Genomic DNA, 16,909 nt, shown 5'->3' with positions numbered 1-16,909 from the left:
ATAAAAATCTTCATTCATATATTGAAAGTTGTGTCGAGCAATGTTTTAGATGGGGGTTGTGACTGAATTAGACAAAAAGGACATTAGAAGGTTGGGTACAAAAACTAACGTTTGTCAACTTGTGTGGGAGATTGCGTACTGATCACATTGGCATAACTTGCCTTGCATTTTTATTCTTCAAGTGCTCTTAAGCTACTCATTCACCTTCCTAACATAAATCTTAAGTTTCCCAAACATCACTCTCTAATCTTTGTTATATATATACATGATTACACTTTAATAGTCTTTACTTCTCAAAGAACACATTCCCCATACTCGACATTTGGATAGAGAATGGACGTGGCAAAGTGTTCCCCTTTGCTCCAACTATTCCTCGGATTGGCTCTTCTATTGGGCCTATCCAAATCCGATCAAGATCCGCTTCAAGATTACTGTATTGCAGATAATAAAAGCCCACAATCTTTCTTTGCAGATAGTACACCCTGCATTGACCCAAATCAAGCAATGGCTTCCCACTTTGCCACGTCCATTCTATCCAAGCCCGGAAATACAAGTAGCAATCTGTTCGGGTCCAGTAGAACACTGGCCAACACTGTTAATTTCCCTGGGCTCAACACCATGGGCCTGACCATGGCTCGACTCGACCTAGCGGCCGGTGGCATCATCCCGCCTCATGTGCACCCACGCGCTTCGGAAGTAATCATTTGCCTCAAAGGACCACTTACTGTGGGCTTTGTAGACACCTCCGACCGTCCACATATGCAAGTATTACAGCCCGGTGACTCATTTGTCTTCCCAAAGGGTTTGATCCATTTTCTCTATAATGCAAACTCAAAGACCTCGGCACTGTCCTTGTCTGGGCTTAATAGCCAGAGCCCTGGTTTTGAACTAACATCGGTAGCCACTTTTGCATCCAAACCTGGAATTCCTGATGAGGTATTGAAGAAGGCATTTCAAATTAATGGCCAAGATGTCAAAAGAATTCGCAAGAACCTCGGAGAGGTTGACTATGCTTGCTTATGCAAATAAGATGCCTGCTCACAGTGTCATAATCTTTATTTATTTGGTTTTGCAATGTATTGAGAGGGAAATGGATTACCAAATTATGATCTCCTATTGTTTTCAATTAAAAACTGCTCAATCTTTGACACATTTTCTGGTAGATCCTATTCTCAACTGCGGATCTTGCTCCCTTGATCATGATGAATTCACTGATTTCCAGTTATTTTGGTCCAATGAAACATTGGGCATGTGACCCAAATGAATGTTGGGCATGGGACCCGATGACTATTTGTCAATTGTTTTTGGCAAGACGAACAGATCCCATCCCATGTGACGAATTAATAAAACTCAATCCAATTGTATTGCTTGACATCTGTAAAGATGTTAAGGGACAGGGAACTACCTTAAAAGCTTGGGCTCTCGAAATTTTAAAAAAATTAAGTTTTAGAATGTATTTTTATAAAATAGACTATATAAAAATTAGTATTTAACCTCTCAAAATTATTTATTCTTAATTTAGCCCCCAAACTAGATTTTCTAGTTCCGTCCCGTTAAAAGGTATTATATAGAACTATGAAATGTTGTGCGAATATTTTTGTGTTTGTGTTTGGTAGAATAGTGGGACTCATTGAAAACCCGTTTAGAATGACAAATGATTGAACCGATGAAAGTTTTTTTTGTGGCCATTTAAAGCATATGATATTTTTCTCAATCTTTATTATTAATGAAAGTGGTTTCGAATTTTTACACTAATGATTAAAATATGTTTGTATTCAAAGTAGAAGGAAAATGAAAATCTGTTTATCGGCCTGCACAGTTAAAATTCAACTACTGAACCGGAGGAAATACTGAAATATTAAGGCTGCCATCATGTCCAGTCCACTACATGTCTAGAAATCACTAGCAGGAGTAATATATTTTTAAAAAATAAAAATAAGAAGAGGGTTTTTTTTTAAAAAAAAATTATATTTATAAGTCGGTATTAATAATATATTTATTAAAATATTTATATGATTTAATTTGATTTTAAAAAAATTAAAATTAAATTTTATAAATTAAATGCTATAATTTAAATGATATATAACATAGTTCTACACACTATAATTTAAGAATATAATATTATTATTATTATTATTAGAAGGGAGTAGTAGGTGAAAGATAAACTCAGCCACTCGTCGTATTGTTCTTGCCTCACTCGGATGTTCAATGCGCGTGCCACGCTGCCACTAAACGTAGAGACACGGGCAAGTGGATATACTCATCCAACCCACAACAGTTCCCCAAGACACGACCTCCAACCATTTTCATTTTAAAAAAATCAAACTGTAAGCGAAACTGTGTATTAATACACATATTTATTTAATATAATTGATTAAAAAATAAATTTTATTAAAAATAATATTAATTTAAATTTAAAATATAAAAATAATAATATTAATATGTAAACTTATTTATACATAATAAAACTCTTCTTTCATTACTACATTTAACTAACTTGTCTCTATTGCTCTTGGCCATGCCCAGAAATCTAGATTTAAAATTAGAAACGCCTTTTTTTTTTTTTTTTTTTTTTTTTTAACTTCTCCAATGGGGGTTGTGTAGCATCTCCACTGCTACTCGTGTTTTTTTTTAGAAAACTTTTAATCTAACAGTCCTACAACTATATATTGTTGAGAAAAAAAAAATAAAAACTAAAGATTCACATCGAAAGTGTGTGATGTAAGGAGTAGAAAAACTCATATATATATATATATATATATATATTGAAATGATTTGTATAAGTTTCAAATAAAAAAATGACATACAAGTCCTTATAAAAAAGTAGATCTCATCTAAAAAGTGTAAAAAAATTATTTTTTATTAGTAGGATTCGCTTGTATGAGATTTTTCTATTTGATGCTTGTACCTAACGTTACTTTATATATAATATATATATATATATATATATATATATATATAGGTGGTGCTAACTGGCCGCCTAGCACTTACCGTTCGGCATACCGTTAGCACAAATGTGTAGTTTTTTTTTTTATGATTTTTTATAAATATTTTTTAACATCCTTAACTATTAAGAAAAAATTAAAAAAATTCTAAAATTTTACTAATAATCACTAACTAAAATAAAATAAAAAAATTAAAATATTCGAGCGGTAATTTTGAACAATAACATTGAGGGTAAGTAGCATTTTCATGGCATTCTTCAAAAACTAATGCATCTTCAAAATTTGAAAAAATGTAGATAAAATGATCTACATTAACTTCTTCAAAAAATAAAAGCTTGAACTATGAGCTACAATAATTTTAAATATATTTTCAAATTGGAAGATATACTCTTCATCTTTAAAAGTAATTTTATTGTAAAAATTACCTCAATTACTTTGCTTTTAGGTTTCGTTTTCCATGGTTTTCACTTCCCCCAAATACCCTTTTACTTTCATTTTTATGTTCAATTTTGAAATATGTGAAGGAAGAAATATTATTATTAATTAACATATAATTAGTTTAATTGCAAAATATGAAAAAAAAAATTAAAAAAACTTATTATTTTAAAAAATAATATTATATTATTATTTTGATTAATCCAATATTGGATTAGGATTATGGTTAGAGAGATTTTAGATTTATGAAAAATATATACTTTTTTTTAAATTTTAAAGATGACTTTGATGAAGCAAATACTCTTTTATTTATATATATATATATATATATATATATAATGCAATGCCACTTGGGGGTTGAAAAGGTATGAAAAAAAAAATTAAAATAAATAAATAAATAAAGACAGATATTGACTAGTCCCAAATTCACACCTCAAAAAGTCCACAGGTATTAAACACACTTTGCCGAGAAAACAAAGAAAGCTGGCACAAAGTATAATATAAATGCCCGGGTATCCTGTGGTTGGAAATAGTTGAAGGGGGGGGGGGGGGGGGGGGGGGGGGGGGGGGGGGGGGGGGGGGGGGGGGGGGGGGGGGGCGCCGTGACAAAGCTGAGGCAGCTTTCTCAGCCACGACAAAGGCCCCGTGAACCCCACTTTTCCCTGTACTTGTATCTAAATAATGTATAGCAATTAAAATTGCTTCGTCTGTGTCTTACTCTCTCAACTTTATCATCTTTAGCTCTGAAGCACTGTGAATTTGTGATCAATTCAATCATAACCCCATAAAAGTGCTGGAACCATCTTTGTTTCTTTCTTCTTCTTTTTCCCCCAAGTAAATCGCACAAAACACAGCCCACAAATAGTCAATAATATCATGAAAAAAATCTATTCTCAAACTTGTTCTTTGTCAGGCCAGAAGAAAAATTAAAATGGGGACGGCGAGCTGTGTGGCGAAGAATGTGATAGCATTTCTCAGTCTCCTCACAATCTAACAAACCTTACACATTTTCCATAATCAATAAGACTCCATCAACCACCACAGCCACAGTCGTCAGCAGCAGCAGCCATGGCCAACATGATCAAGGCCTCTGGCCCTCCTCCAAACCCCTCTTCACGGCCTCTACCTCCCTCTCCTCCTCCACCACCACAACCAAACCCAAACTCTTCATTTCCCAATCCCCACTCCCCAAACTCACAATTAAGCCCTGCCAATTCCTTACCCTCTCACGTCCCTCTCCCTCATGGCCGCCAACCTCGCCCTTGCCCCTCCTTCCTTCGCCGTTGAGATTGAAAAAGCTGCTCTCTTCGACTTCAACCTCACTCTCCCCATCATCATGGCCGAGTTCTTGTTCCTACGGTTCGCTCTTGACAACCTCTACTTCACTCCTCTTGGCAACTTCATGGATGAAAGAGACGTCGCCATTCGGGAAAAGCTGAACAGCGTGAAGGACACCTCAGGGGAGGTGAAGCAGTTGGAGGAGCAGGCCGCAGCCATCATGAAGGCTGCCAGGGCTGAGATATCCGCCGCCCTCAACAAGATGAAGGAGGAGACGCAAGAAGAGCTGGAGGAGAAGCTGGCCGAGGGCAGGAAGAAAGTGGAGGCGGAGTTGCAAGAGGCCTTGATCAGTTTGGAGCAGCAGAAAGAGGAAACGATTAAGGCCTTGATCAGTCAGGGCATCGTCAAGAAAGTCATTCCCACTGCCTAATTTTGCTTCAACCATCTTTTATGCATTACACAGGAAAGGAGGGAGGTTTAGTTCTATTTGTATAGATATTTACCATTGCAGTTATATTTTGGATTGTAATGAAATGTTTTGATTGCATGCATCAAATAATACGGCTCTACGCGATGAGGTTCGAATTTGGAGAGAATTTGCGAGAACCAAACTTATCCTTTATTTTGTGTTCAGTAACTCTATTATCATTTGCCAAAACGAAAATTATAACACAAAAATAAAATTGTGCTTATATTAAAAAAAGAAATTGGGAAACTATAATGAAAAGAACAAAGAACAACTCTGTTGTTTCGTGTCCTCCCACCCACAAAATGCTTCCAAAATTCCTACTACAATTTACATACAAAGAAATGGAAATGCCAAAACTGTTCCAAAGAATTTGGAACCCAAACAATGGGAATCGAAATCTCAAAGGTAAACACAAGAATGAAATCGAGAAATAAATAAGATAAAAACTAAGAAAAGAAAGAAACAGGCCCATCAATCTGTACACATCTATCAAAAATAATAACCAAACAATGTACCAAAGAATCGTCATAAGAAATAACCCCAGTACCCAGGTAACGGCGAAGACGACGACGACGGAGATGAAGAACCCACGGTGTGATCCTCTGCTCTGTAAAGATCGTATGGCTCCCAAAGATGATCGAGAGTACAGGGCTTTTTGGCATCTAGTCGAACCCAGGGCTTCCCTTTCCCACTCCAGTGCAGCAAGCTGACCGGACCAGGGTGCAACGACCTACAGCTGCCCCTAACATTGTCACCGCCGAGGCCGTGCTGGTTCCACCTGTGATCAATGGGTTCTACGTTCCCGGCAAATACTAGCAAGAACGGTGGGAGAGAACCCAGATCATAGATCCTCCTCTTCCTCTGCAACTCCATCCAATTCTCGATTCTCTTCCTGTAATTACCCTCCCTCCACCTCACGAGGTCCATGACCATCACGCCCGTGTTGAAATAGCACGGGTTTCTGGAGCCGAAGACCCGGGAGAGGACTGGGTCGGACCAGAAAGAGTCGGTGAAGTACTTGGTGAAGTTGGTGTGGCAGTACTCGGGCGCGCCGATGACCCGGGACCCGGAGAGTGGGATGTCCCAAAGCTTGCGAATGTCGTCGACCACGACCACGTCCGAGTCCAGGTAAATGACCCGTTCGACGCAGCGATCGAGAATGTCACCCAGGTAGCTCCTGGCGTAATTCAACGGATTCTCGAGGGCTTGGCGAATCGACGAGGAGATGAGGTTGATCACCGTGTCCTCGCGGAATATGTAGACCTTGAAATTAAGGGAAGGGAACGTTGATCGGACGAGTTGGTTCAGGACGAGGGGGCTCACAGGGTCGAACTCGGCCGAGATGAAGTGGAAGAAAACATGCTCCGGGCACGAAGCGTGTCTCAAAACCGAGTGCACTGCCGCCATGGAGCCACGTAGATACTTCGAATCCAAAGTCATCGCGATATGGACGAGAGATGTGTCGCACGACAAGTCGTATTCCCTGTTGCTCGACACGGGGCACTCTGCTCCGTTACGGTAGTCCGGCGCTTCCGCGAAGCGGGACAGACCGTCGGGCCCCAGTCCCAACCCATTCACAGCGTCCACCACCCGAGTCGGAAATGACCTGATACCCAGACAAAACGACGGCAAGAGAAGCGAAAGTAGGATGAGCAAAACGTCGGCGCTTTGTCGGGAAGGAATCATTTATCTCTTCAGCTGGATTGAGAAAAAAACAAGGAGAAGAAATGGGCTATCTTTTGCAGATTTACTAGGCTGGGAGTTCTTGAAAACGAAGTACACGGGAGGGCTAGATCTTGAATCTGAGTGGAAGAGAAAAGAAAGAGACGGTTCTGGAGATTGGAACGGCAAAGGCGGGTCAATGCCAAATGGGAATATGCCTCTGAAATAATAATGGCGAGAGAAAGATCAAAGAAAAGCTCGACACGCCTTGGTAAGCTTTCTTTCTTCTTCTTCTTCTTCTTGATGCGTTTCAAACAAACGCGGTTTTCCCTTTCTCTGAGAGAGAGAGAGAGAGAGAGAGACAGAAGTGACTGTTTTATGAAAGAGATTTATAGGCCATTTGTATGGTATTTTTACTTACGGTCCATGTCCATGTTTTCTATTGTTTTTTCCTTGGATTCATTTTCTTATTTTCTTTTATTTTATAATTTGTTAGTATTGTTTTTTTTTTTTTTTGACAAAAATTTGTCAGCATTGTTGGACATAAGTGATAGCACTTAAAAAAGATAAACTTATTCTTATTTCTTCTTTTAATTAAGGTGGTGAATAAATTTATCTACATATTTTATAATTTATATATGAGAAATACCCAATATCCAACCAAAATCTTTTAATTTTCTTAAATTATTGTCATCCATTCTATCAAAATATATTTTTTCACATTTTTTTTTTAAATTTAATGACTTTTTTCGTTCTGTTTGTATTCCATCACGGGCTTTGTAATTTAATAGCTACAAATCCAAGGTGATGGGTCGAATTACAAGGCACAATGATTGTGTCCACACCCAAAAATTTATATATAGTTTGAAAATAATTCTTTCATAAGCAGAAAAAATAAATATATTGTTTTCACTATCCCGGGTCGCTTAATTGGATGGGGCGATTAGAATCTTATTTGTTTTCATAAATAAGATGAGATAAAAAAAAATTAAATAAAATATTATTAAAATATATTTTTTAATATTATTTTTATTTTAAAATTTGAAAAAAATAAATTTTTTATTTTATCTTATAAAATAATTTGAAAAAATTAAAATAATTAAATGAAATAAATTAAAAAATCAGTTTGTGAAATGAGCAGTGGAAACCGGGAGGGAGAAGAGCACGGGTTGTAGAGAGTCTAGAGACAACTGGACAGAGAAAAATTTTGGAAAGTTTGTCAATGACAAGGAATATTAAGGCATGGATTTAATCGACTACGATTATGGCATTGCTCCAGGATTCGGCGATGCTTCGATTAATTCATTTATTTCAAAAAAGTAATTAAAAAAATTATATATTTAATTTTATGAGTTTTCTCACCTTATTTGTAGATTTTAATAAGGACAGAAATTAATATAAATATTTGATGTAGGAAATTAGACAGAAACAGTAGGCGAGACAGGGGGTAATGAAGTGGCAGCAGGAGAAGGGGGTGAATGCATGAAAAGAAAGTAAAAAAAAGTGTGGAACAGCTCAGCACTTTAATTGGGAAGAAAGTAATAATATTCTTTGCCACCAATAATGAAAATCCAGCTGCGTGTCCAATGAAGCCAGCTGTGATGGATGCTATTTCTCTGTTTTCCATTGATGACGTTGACATCTCCCGTCAGTCTCTCTGCTCTGACCTTCCCTCTCCTCCAACATTGCCACTGAGTCCTCGTCCCGCGTGATCTGCCAGCGTGTACGAAATTGGACTCGCCACAAAATGTATTTTTAAAAAAAAAAACAATTCTATTTATAAACTTTACACGTCACTTTTTTTTTTAATTTTTTCTCTTACCCTATGAATAAGAAATAAAAAAATTTAATTATTTTAAAAAGAATAAATAAAAAAAAATCTTAACAAATAAAAAAATAAAAAAAATATTGTGTGTGATGTATAAGGCTTATAAATAGTAAAATTCTCTTTTTTTACATCTTTTTAAGCCTTAATTTAGATTGAAAACTCATCTCATCTCATTATTATAACTTTATCAAATTCTTATACAAAATATAATAAATCATTTAATTTTTTAAAATTTTAAAACAGTAATAATATTAAAAAAAATATTCTAAAAATATTTTATTTAATTTATCTAAAATCATCTTAACTCATCTCTCAATTTAAATTTACACTTTTACGTTTTAGACTTAAATAAATTATTTTCTAATTAAAAATAAATATTTTCCTATTCAAATCATTTGTAGTTTTTTTACTTTAAAATATGCATCACAAATAAAATTCATAATATTTAATATGAAAAAATTTATTTTAATACATGTTTGTGTACAGAATACTTTTAATAAAATACTTATATAATATAATCTAATTTAAAAAATAAATTTTAAAATTTAAATATTACAAATTAAATCTTATCATTGTCATCATTAAAATGATGTGATGTAAATAATATACTTACGTGAATGAAATAACTCTTTTAATATGAATTGTGAATAGTATAAAACAAACGTTTAGATACCAAGAATATTTGAAAATATTTGAGAATGTTCCTCAGCCACATAATATTGCCCTCTCAAAGATACCACCAGTGTATTTATACTTCTTTTTTTTCTTTTAAATATTTTTAAATAATTTTTTTTAAAAATATCAATTTATTAATAGTCATTTTCTTAACTATTAAAAATATAAATAAATAAATAAAATACACGAATAGTCAAAACGAAGAGACAAAATCATAAGGCTAAATAATAATCCTTTGAAAATTGTGATAATTTGTTTGAAATTCGATTTCAAGAAATAAAACAGAAAAAATTGAATAAAAATAATTTGGTGTTACCCAAACATAGGTAAATCCAATCTATATTTATCTGAAATGAAAAATATTTAAATAAAGAAATTATAAAAAAATCTTGATCCGTGTACATCTTACTATATATACATACATGTTAGCTGAACAGTCTCTTTCTTGATCTCTTCAACAACACAAAATATTTGATAAGATTTACCGTTACTTACTTTAATAATCACAGTTTCATATACCATATACGTCGAATTTGTTTAAACGTATTTAAATTTTTGTGCTAAATCAGTTTAAAATAACATATATTTGTTTTTAATATTCTAGTTTTTGTTGACCTGAGAAGAAGTCATGGCGTGGGTTGAGTGCGTCAAAAGATAAGAAGACATGAAATAATCAAAATATGGTTTCGTGTAATGGTCGATGAAGTAGGCTTTCCGTCTCCATCCATCCAACAAACAAACGAACAGCAGCAGCAGCTCTAAGCTATTGGAATTATTTCGATTAGAATCGTTGATTGTTTCAATTATTTGTTTCTCTCCACTTTTACTTTAATAAGGAAAATGTTAGTAGAACTTTTCAAATTTACCGTTCAGTTTTATTGTTTATATATTTTAATTTATTTTTTTATTTAATGATTAAAGAAGTGATTATTAATAAAATTTTGTATTTTTTATATTTTTTTTCTTGATAATTACAATTATTTAAAAAATATTTAAAATAAAAGAACCAAAACACTTATAACTAGCATGACCCTTCTAAGAAACCTGACCTGTGTTGCTTTACACGTGTATTAGCAAAAGGTGGTGCTGGACTATAAAAATAAAATAAAATAAAATATAAGGTTGTTAGTTATTCCATGCTTGGAACAGAGGGTTCAACATGAACCGACAGATGATAATCATAGATTACTATATATAAATATATATATATATTTATATATAATGTGAACTATAAAGACTCTTAATCCGGTTTAGATTAAAAATTCATTTCAATTTATCTTATATTATTATTATAATTTTTTTTAAATTTTTACATAAAATATAATAAATAATTCAATTTTTTTAAATCTCAAAATAATAATAATAATATTAAAAATTAATATTCTAATAATATTTTATTCAACTCATCTAAAACCGTCTCAATTCATCTCAACTCATCTATGAATCTAAACGGCTTTTAAATAATTGCATTCTCAATAATATAATGTTATGTACTTAATTTAAAAATATCTATTTTCATATTTTTTAGACAAGTGATAATTTAATAGAGTTATTTCATTTTCAAATCTGTGTGTGGAGCACATAATTAACATCACTTAAATCGTAAGATTTTATTTATAATATTTATAATTTATAATTATGTCATACAAAAAATTTATTAAATATCCTCTACATGGGGTTGAGAATAAAATTTTTCAATTTAATATGATACTGAAAGTCTACTCTACATTTTGCCTCAACCATTTGAAACAAACGACAGTCGTCTTATTTGAGCAACAAACTATAGATTGACAAGTAATTACACACGTTAATAAACCTTTGAATAAAAGAGAATCAATGATAAAACAAATAGTTGTCTCCATTATTAGTCTGGCCATTATGACCATCAACACAAGAGGTGGTGCGATAGAATAGTGGGAAATAGGTGAAATGAAAAAGAGAAAAAACTAAACTCAAACGACGTATAATCTCATTAAATATGTGAGTTATTACCAAATCCACGATTATTCAAACTTATTTAAAAAATAATAATATTTAAAAAGTAATGATAGATACATTTATTTGAAAAAAAAAATAGGTCTATTATTAAAAAATTATTTTTTCTTATAAATCATATGTTTACACAATTTTTTTTTTAAAAAAAATGGGCGATCTTGCATAACCTATAGCCAAAAAATATCATATCATATTTAAAGTGTAGTGCTACTATGTCATCCAAATTTACTCACTTGGTGTGTTTTTAGTGTAAATTATATATATATTTTAAATATCTTTAGAGATTTTTAAAAAATAAAAAAAAATTAATATACTAATAGTCATTTATTTAATTATTAAATAAAAATATAAAAATATATATAAACAATTAAATTAAAGAGACTAATTTAAGAGGTAGAGTATCATTTTTCTATTTAAAAATGGATCACATATACGGTTAAATACGAAGAATCCTATTTACATTCCTACCGGTTACCATGCATCCATCTATGGGTCTATCTATCATCGTCAATCTTAAAAATAAAAAAAGCAGCATTGAATTGGTAGTTAACCTTTTGTTTTCTTCTGAAAAAAAAAAAAAAAAACGAGGAAATGAGATGGAGTTAGGTATTGAGATAATTAAAGAGTAATGGATTGGAGTTGGATGGACTTAAATAAAGTGCACCAACCAACTTGCAATAAATTTAAGGCTGAAAAAGCGAGAGATTTTACTTCTCCAACGCCTCCCCGTTTGGCAAAGCAATTAATATCCAGTCATTGTAATATAATCCCATCCCAAGTCTAATTAAAGTTCCAACCAGACAGCTAATGGCTTCTGAAAATGGATTCCCTCCCTCTGACATGACATGTATATACGGGTTCCAAAAAACAGCCTGGCCGTTCATATTCACCGATGACTGACCCAGTTTCAATATAAAATCAAAGACCTTTCAGAATGTCTGTTTTAGTTCGAGTGTCCATGCGAAGAGGACAACGGCCATGATTTTTCTAGAGCATCAGGGGTTTGAATTAAGGAAAATGATAGGATTGTTATTTCTTGTTATTTATTTATTTATTATTTTTTTATATTTAATTTTTTTTTAATTTTTAATTTTTAATTTTATTTAATAATTAAGAAAATAATTATTAGTATAATTATATATATGTTAATTTTTTTAATGATTAAATATGTTAAAAAAATATTTAAAAAAATAATAAAAAAATAAATACACTATAAATAATAAAAAAATAATAAAAAAATCACTACCCTTGAACTAAAACTAGTGCACGTGTGGCGGGTTGAGGCCAGGTAATTTGGCATTTTTTGGGGAGATAGATTTTTTTAGGATATTAAAAATAAAAGAGTTGTGCAGCCAGCGACAACAGGTGCGCACAATGAAAGTATTGGAGGGAGTAGTTGGGTGTGTGTGTGTCGGTGCAAATGTGGGTAATGGCATTTGGCATTGGATGCTCTGAGGCTGAGGGAGATACGCTAAAAGCCTAAAACAAAGCACGGAACCAGATGGTGTCAGCAGTGTTGGACGGACCGACCGACGGTGTTGCTTGTCGTCTTACATGTGACTTTTTAAATATCGCCGCGCAGTGGTGGGACAAGTTGGGAGGCCCTACGATGGGCCCATCCTCTCCACTTTCCTGTGTGTAAATGGGAATTACTTGTGTTATGGGTGGGTGGGCCACGTCTGGCATTAGGCCTCCGAGTCCGCCTCACATTTCTCCTCCTTCTATATATCTACTTGCTTAAATAAGTGCGAATAACTGAAACAGTTATTTTTCGTTCACTATTTTTTTCCAAATATGTCCCTCGTTTTCTCATGAAATGCCCATTTTGTCCCCGTTTGTGATCTCCTCCGCGCCGCGGAAGTCACGGACAGATCGATATTACAGTTTTTATCAGTTTGAAATGGTATATGAGCTTTTTCCTCCTCATTATAATGCAGCAGACTGTGATACAGATAAAGATATGGGCAGCGCTTCCAAGCTCGTTCACGTTCTACGTTACCGCCAGCCTTTGCAATGGTAGGTGAAAGGTTCTTTCTAGTATTCAGATATTTATTAACTATTCATGCAGAATGGGCACAGTTAGTGAACAATTTATATTCCCATTAATTCCAAGTTTTACATTTCATTATAACAGGCCATGCCAGCGTGCGGGAGCATGAGGTCTAGACATAGATGCCCCGTCCAAACTCTTCTCTTTATAGGCACAAGGTTGCCTTCTTTTGTTCGATGTTGTCGAAGTTTTTTGCATTGGACAGCTTTGAAAACTCAACCGAGGAAGAAATTTACTCTACTCTGTTGCGTAGATATGCCGAAAAATCTGACTCATATATCACGGAAGAGGAATTCATACCAAGTTCGTCAAAGGGTCTCTTCTCTCCCCTTTTCTCTTTTCCTCCGTAATCACTTGGTCAATAAGTACGTCAAATGTGGCATGGTGAATTGGCAGAGGCTCTGGAAGTCTTTGAGAACTGTCGAACTAAGGATTTCGTGTCTTGGAATGCGGGTTTTTGTCTTCAACTTCTCACAAACTATTGACCATACCGCGGAATCACTTAGTGCAGTGCCCTTTTATATTGGTCATGACATCATTTAGGAGGGTTTAGATAGGTTGAATAGAGTTAAAAGTTGAATAAAATATTATTTTTATTTTAAAATTTAAAAAAATTAAATTATTTATTATATTTTATATAAAAATTTGTAAAAATTATAATGTTTATTATGAGTTTTTTTTTTTTTTTTAAATATTTCTTTCTTTTCCTGATTTGAGAATATTTCATTCTTTTCATTCTTTATTGGGCCACGTAAATGTTGCTCCTCGCTATTTGACAACCGAAGCTGAGTCTTTACTTTCAGCTGCTCTCATACTCAAGGTCAGTTAATTGATATATATTTATGAATTAAAAAAGTGGTAGTTTTTTTTTCCTGATGATCAGCAAGTGTTTTTTTTGTTTTATTTGCAGATTATGCGTGTCCTTAGTTTTGATCAAAATGCCTTTGCTCATTTCGGAGATGAGAGGAACTCAGGAAAAGATAGCAAAGTAGGTAAACACTACTCCACATTATTTTAAATCCTACTTTATGTTGTTCTGATCCACGTTTCAAATAGTAACTTTGCTCTGAAATCTATGAAAGGGGCATACCGTTGCAACACAACCTTGTTGTCGGGCTGCATATATAAAAGGGAGGCAGAGGGTTATCGTTCAATTTTAGAGTATTAATATTAGATTCATCATTTTTATATTCAAAATTTAATAAAAAGTATATATTTTTCATAAATTAAAAAATCTCTATCCATAACTCCACATTAGATTAGTTATTGGATTCATCAAAATAATAATATAATATTATTTTGTTAATAATAATATTTTTAATTTATTTTTTTCATATTTTACAATTACATTAATTATATTTTAATTAATAATTTAATTTGATATTTAAATTATTATTTCCTAACTTAAATATATTGTGGCTCAAAATTAGAAAATAATAATTTAAATAAATAAAATAATAGTTATAGAGTGTGAATAGTGAATCTTCAAATTTGAAGATGAATATGAATATACTATAGCTAAAAGCTTGACATTTGAGTATATGGTGAATTCAATACCAAGATTTTAAAGCTAAAATCATCAAATTTTTAAGATTGGACTCATTTGATGAGTCCAATGCTAGTGCTCTAAGTGGGCTCATTATTTTCCACAAACTAACAAAGGTTTGTTCTTATTTTTAATTAGGTGTTGTTCATAATCTGTTTTGAAGAGCTTTCATCTTTATTTTTGTCATCAATTCAACGTTACTAACTTAACTTTCATGAAATTTTCCCAAATTTTCATATATGTTGTAATGAGATAATGATGTATTCAATTTAGAAGATTTGACTTAATTTTAACACTTTTTTAAATGAATTGTTACTATTATCTACTCCTGCAAAAAAAATCTTATATTTTAGTAGGCATTTTTTATTTCTCCAATTGGGCGCTAGGGCATACGTGCCTTGCACATACCACCTTGCAAGTATATATAAAACAAAAAATATGACTAATTTTTTGTTAAATCAGCTGCATTAGACTATCTAAAACCCTTTAGGTGAGACTATGAGCTACAATCAAATCAAAAGGTAAAGTCATACTTTGCGAGTTACTGTTTTTACCAATCAAAGACATTTTATCGAGAAAAAATCACCAACCGCCGGACGCATTTCCCATGCTTTCTACTCTTTCATTTTCCTTTTGTTGTAATCAAAATATAACTACGCTCTCTCTCTCTCTCTCTCCGCCTGTCTCTGTCTCTAGGGCTGAGCACCGATAGTTTCAGAGTCGGAGGGCCCAACCTCCGACTCCGACTCCGACTCCGACTTTGTCGGAGGTCGAATCCGACCTCCGACTCCGACTCCGACTCCGACATGTAGAGAATCTGACTCCGATCCGACTCCGACTTGTCGGATCGGAGTCGGATTTTTTGACTTTTTTTTTAAATTTTTTTTTAACTTCATATTTGACCCACTTTAAAAAAAAAACTGTAGTTTTTCAAATTTCAATTTTCTCAAAATTACAATCCAAACTTATTAAACTTTTGATTATAATAAAAAATACAACTAAATAAAACAAGTAACATACTAACATACATTCAAAAAATAAAAAGAAAGTCATATTTTTACATGTACTCCCATTGTCCATGATTCCATATCCACATCCAACTAATCACTACAATAAACAAAGGCACCGTATACGAAATGAAGATTAAAAAAAAAAGCACCGTATAGTTACTATAGTATACTATTATAATTACTATGAATCTATTTTTAATTATATTATATATATGATATATATTATTATATATGAATATTAAAAAAAAAAAGCACCGTATATGAAATGAAGATTTAAAATATAGTATTACTATTTTATATATAATATAGTATTAATATATTATACTATTAGTCTATTACTATATCTTATAGTATAATTACTAATACTATAGTATCATACTATTAGTATGTTAGTGATTTAATATTATATATATTAAATCTCTAATCTCTTATACTTGATATATATATTAATATATATAAATATTAGTAATACACTAATAGTATTAGTATATTAATATTAGTATTAGTTATACTAGTAGTGACATTAGTTATGCTAATAGTTATATTAGTATTAGTTATTATTAATACTATATATTATACTAATAGTGATATTAATACTATATATAGTTATAATGATTAGTATAACTACATTAGTTTTAGTTATAGTGATTTAACATAACTATATTAGTATAAGTTATAGTGAATCAGTGATTTAATGTAGGTATAATACTATAAGTTATAACTATAGTCTATAATAGTATTAGTATAAATATTAGTATTAGTTAAAGTGGATTACTAACAGTATTAGTATTAGACCATAAATCTAATTAATATACTAATGTATATCAGTATTACTAATATATTTATCAAAAGGAATATGTTGAGAATTTATTAAGTCAAAAAATATAATTAATACAAGATATTGTTATATAAAATTTATATGAATAATACTTTAGTTATTATTCATTAGTATTATATGTTATTCTAAATTTATAGATTAGTGTTTATCCATTAGTATTACATGTTGATGTTATTAT

General features: G+C 32.3%; 2 protein-coding genes and 1 pseudogene across 2 annotated transcripts; 2 read left to right on the top strand and 1 right to left on the bottom strand.

The window, feature by feature from the left end:
• Positions 1-303: 303 nt before the first annotated feature.
• Positions 304-1,082, top strand: LOC121256530 (germin-like protein subfamily 1 member 1). Its single transcript, XM_041157370.1, has one exon. The coding sequence runs from the start codon at positions 334-336 to the stop codon at positions 1,027-1,029; it is 696 nt and encodes a 231-aa protein (XP_041013304.1). The 5' UTR covers positions 304-333; the 3' UTR covers positions 1,030-1,082.
• Positions 1,083-3,996: 2,914 nt separating this feature from the next.
• On the top strand, positions 3,997-5,247 carry LOC121256529 (annotated as a pseudogene).
• Positions 5,248-5,379: 132 nt separating this feature from the next.
• LOC121256528 (probable galacturonosyltransferase-like 9) lies at positions 5,380-7,203 on the bottom strand. Its single transcript, XM_041157369.1, has one exon. It carries the CDS (start codon positions 6,811-6,813, stop codon positions 5,653-5,655), a length of 1,161 nt encoding a protein of 386 aa, XP_041013303.1. The 5' UTR covers positions 6,814-7,203; the 3' UTR covers positions 5,380-5,652.
• Between the last annotated feature and the right edge of the window lie 9,706 nt (positions 7,204-16,909).

Source organism: Juglans microcarpa x Juglans regia, chromosome 3D (assembly GCF_004785595.1).
Source record: "Juglans microcarpa x Juglans regia isolate MS1-56 chromosome 3D, Jm3101_v1.0, whole genome shotgun sequence".
NCBI classification, from domain to species: domain Eukaryota; kingdom Viridiplantae; phylum Streptophyta; class Magnoliopsida; order Fagales; family Juglandaceae; genus Juglans; species Juglans microcarpa x Juglans regia.
Note: the sequence above shows the minus strand (reverse complement) of the source record. Positions and strands in the feature narration are given on the sequence as shown.

What these genes read in the sequence shown, in the direction of transcription:
- LOC121256528 (XM_041157369.1), bottom strand. Translation starts at nt 6,813, where the DNA reads ATGATTCCTTCCCGACAAAGCGCCGACGTTTTGCTCATCCTACTTTCG.
- LOC121256530 (XM_041157370.1), top strand. Translation starts at nt 334, where the DNA reads ATGGACGTGGCAAAGTGTTCCCCTTTGCTCCAACTATTCCTCGGATTG.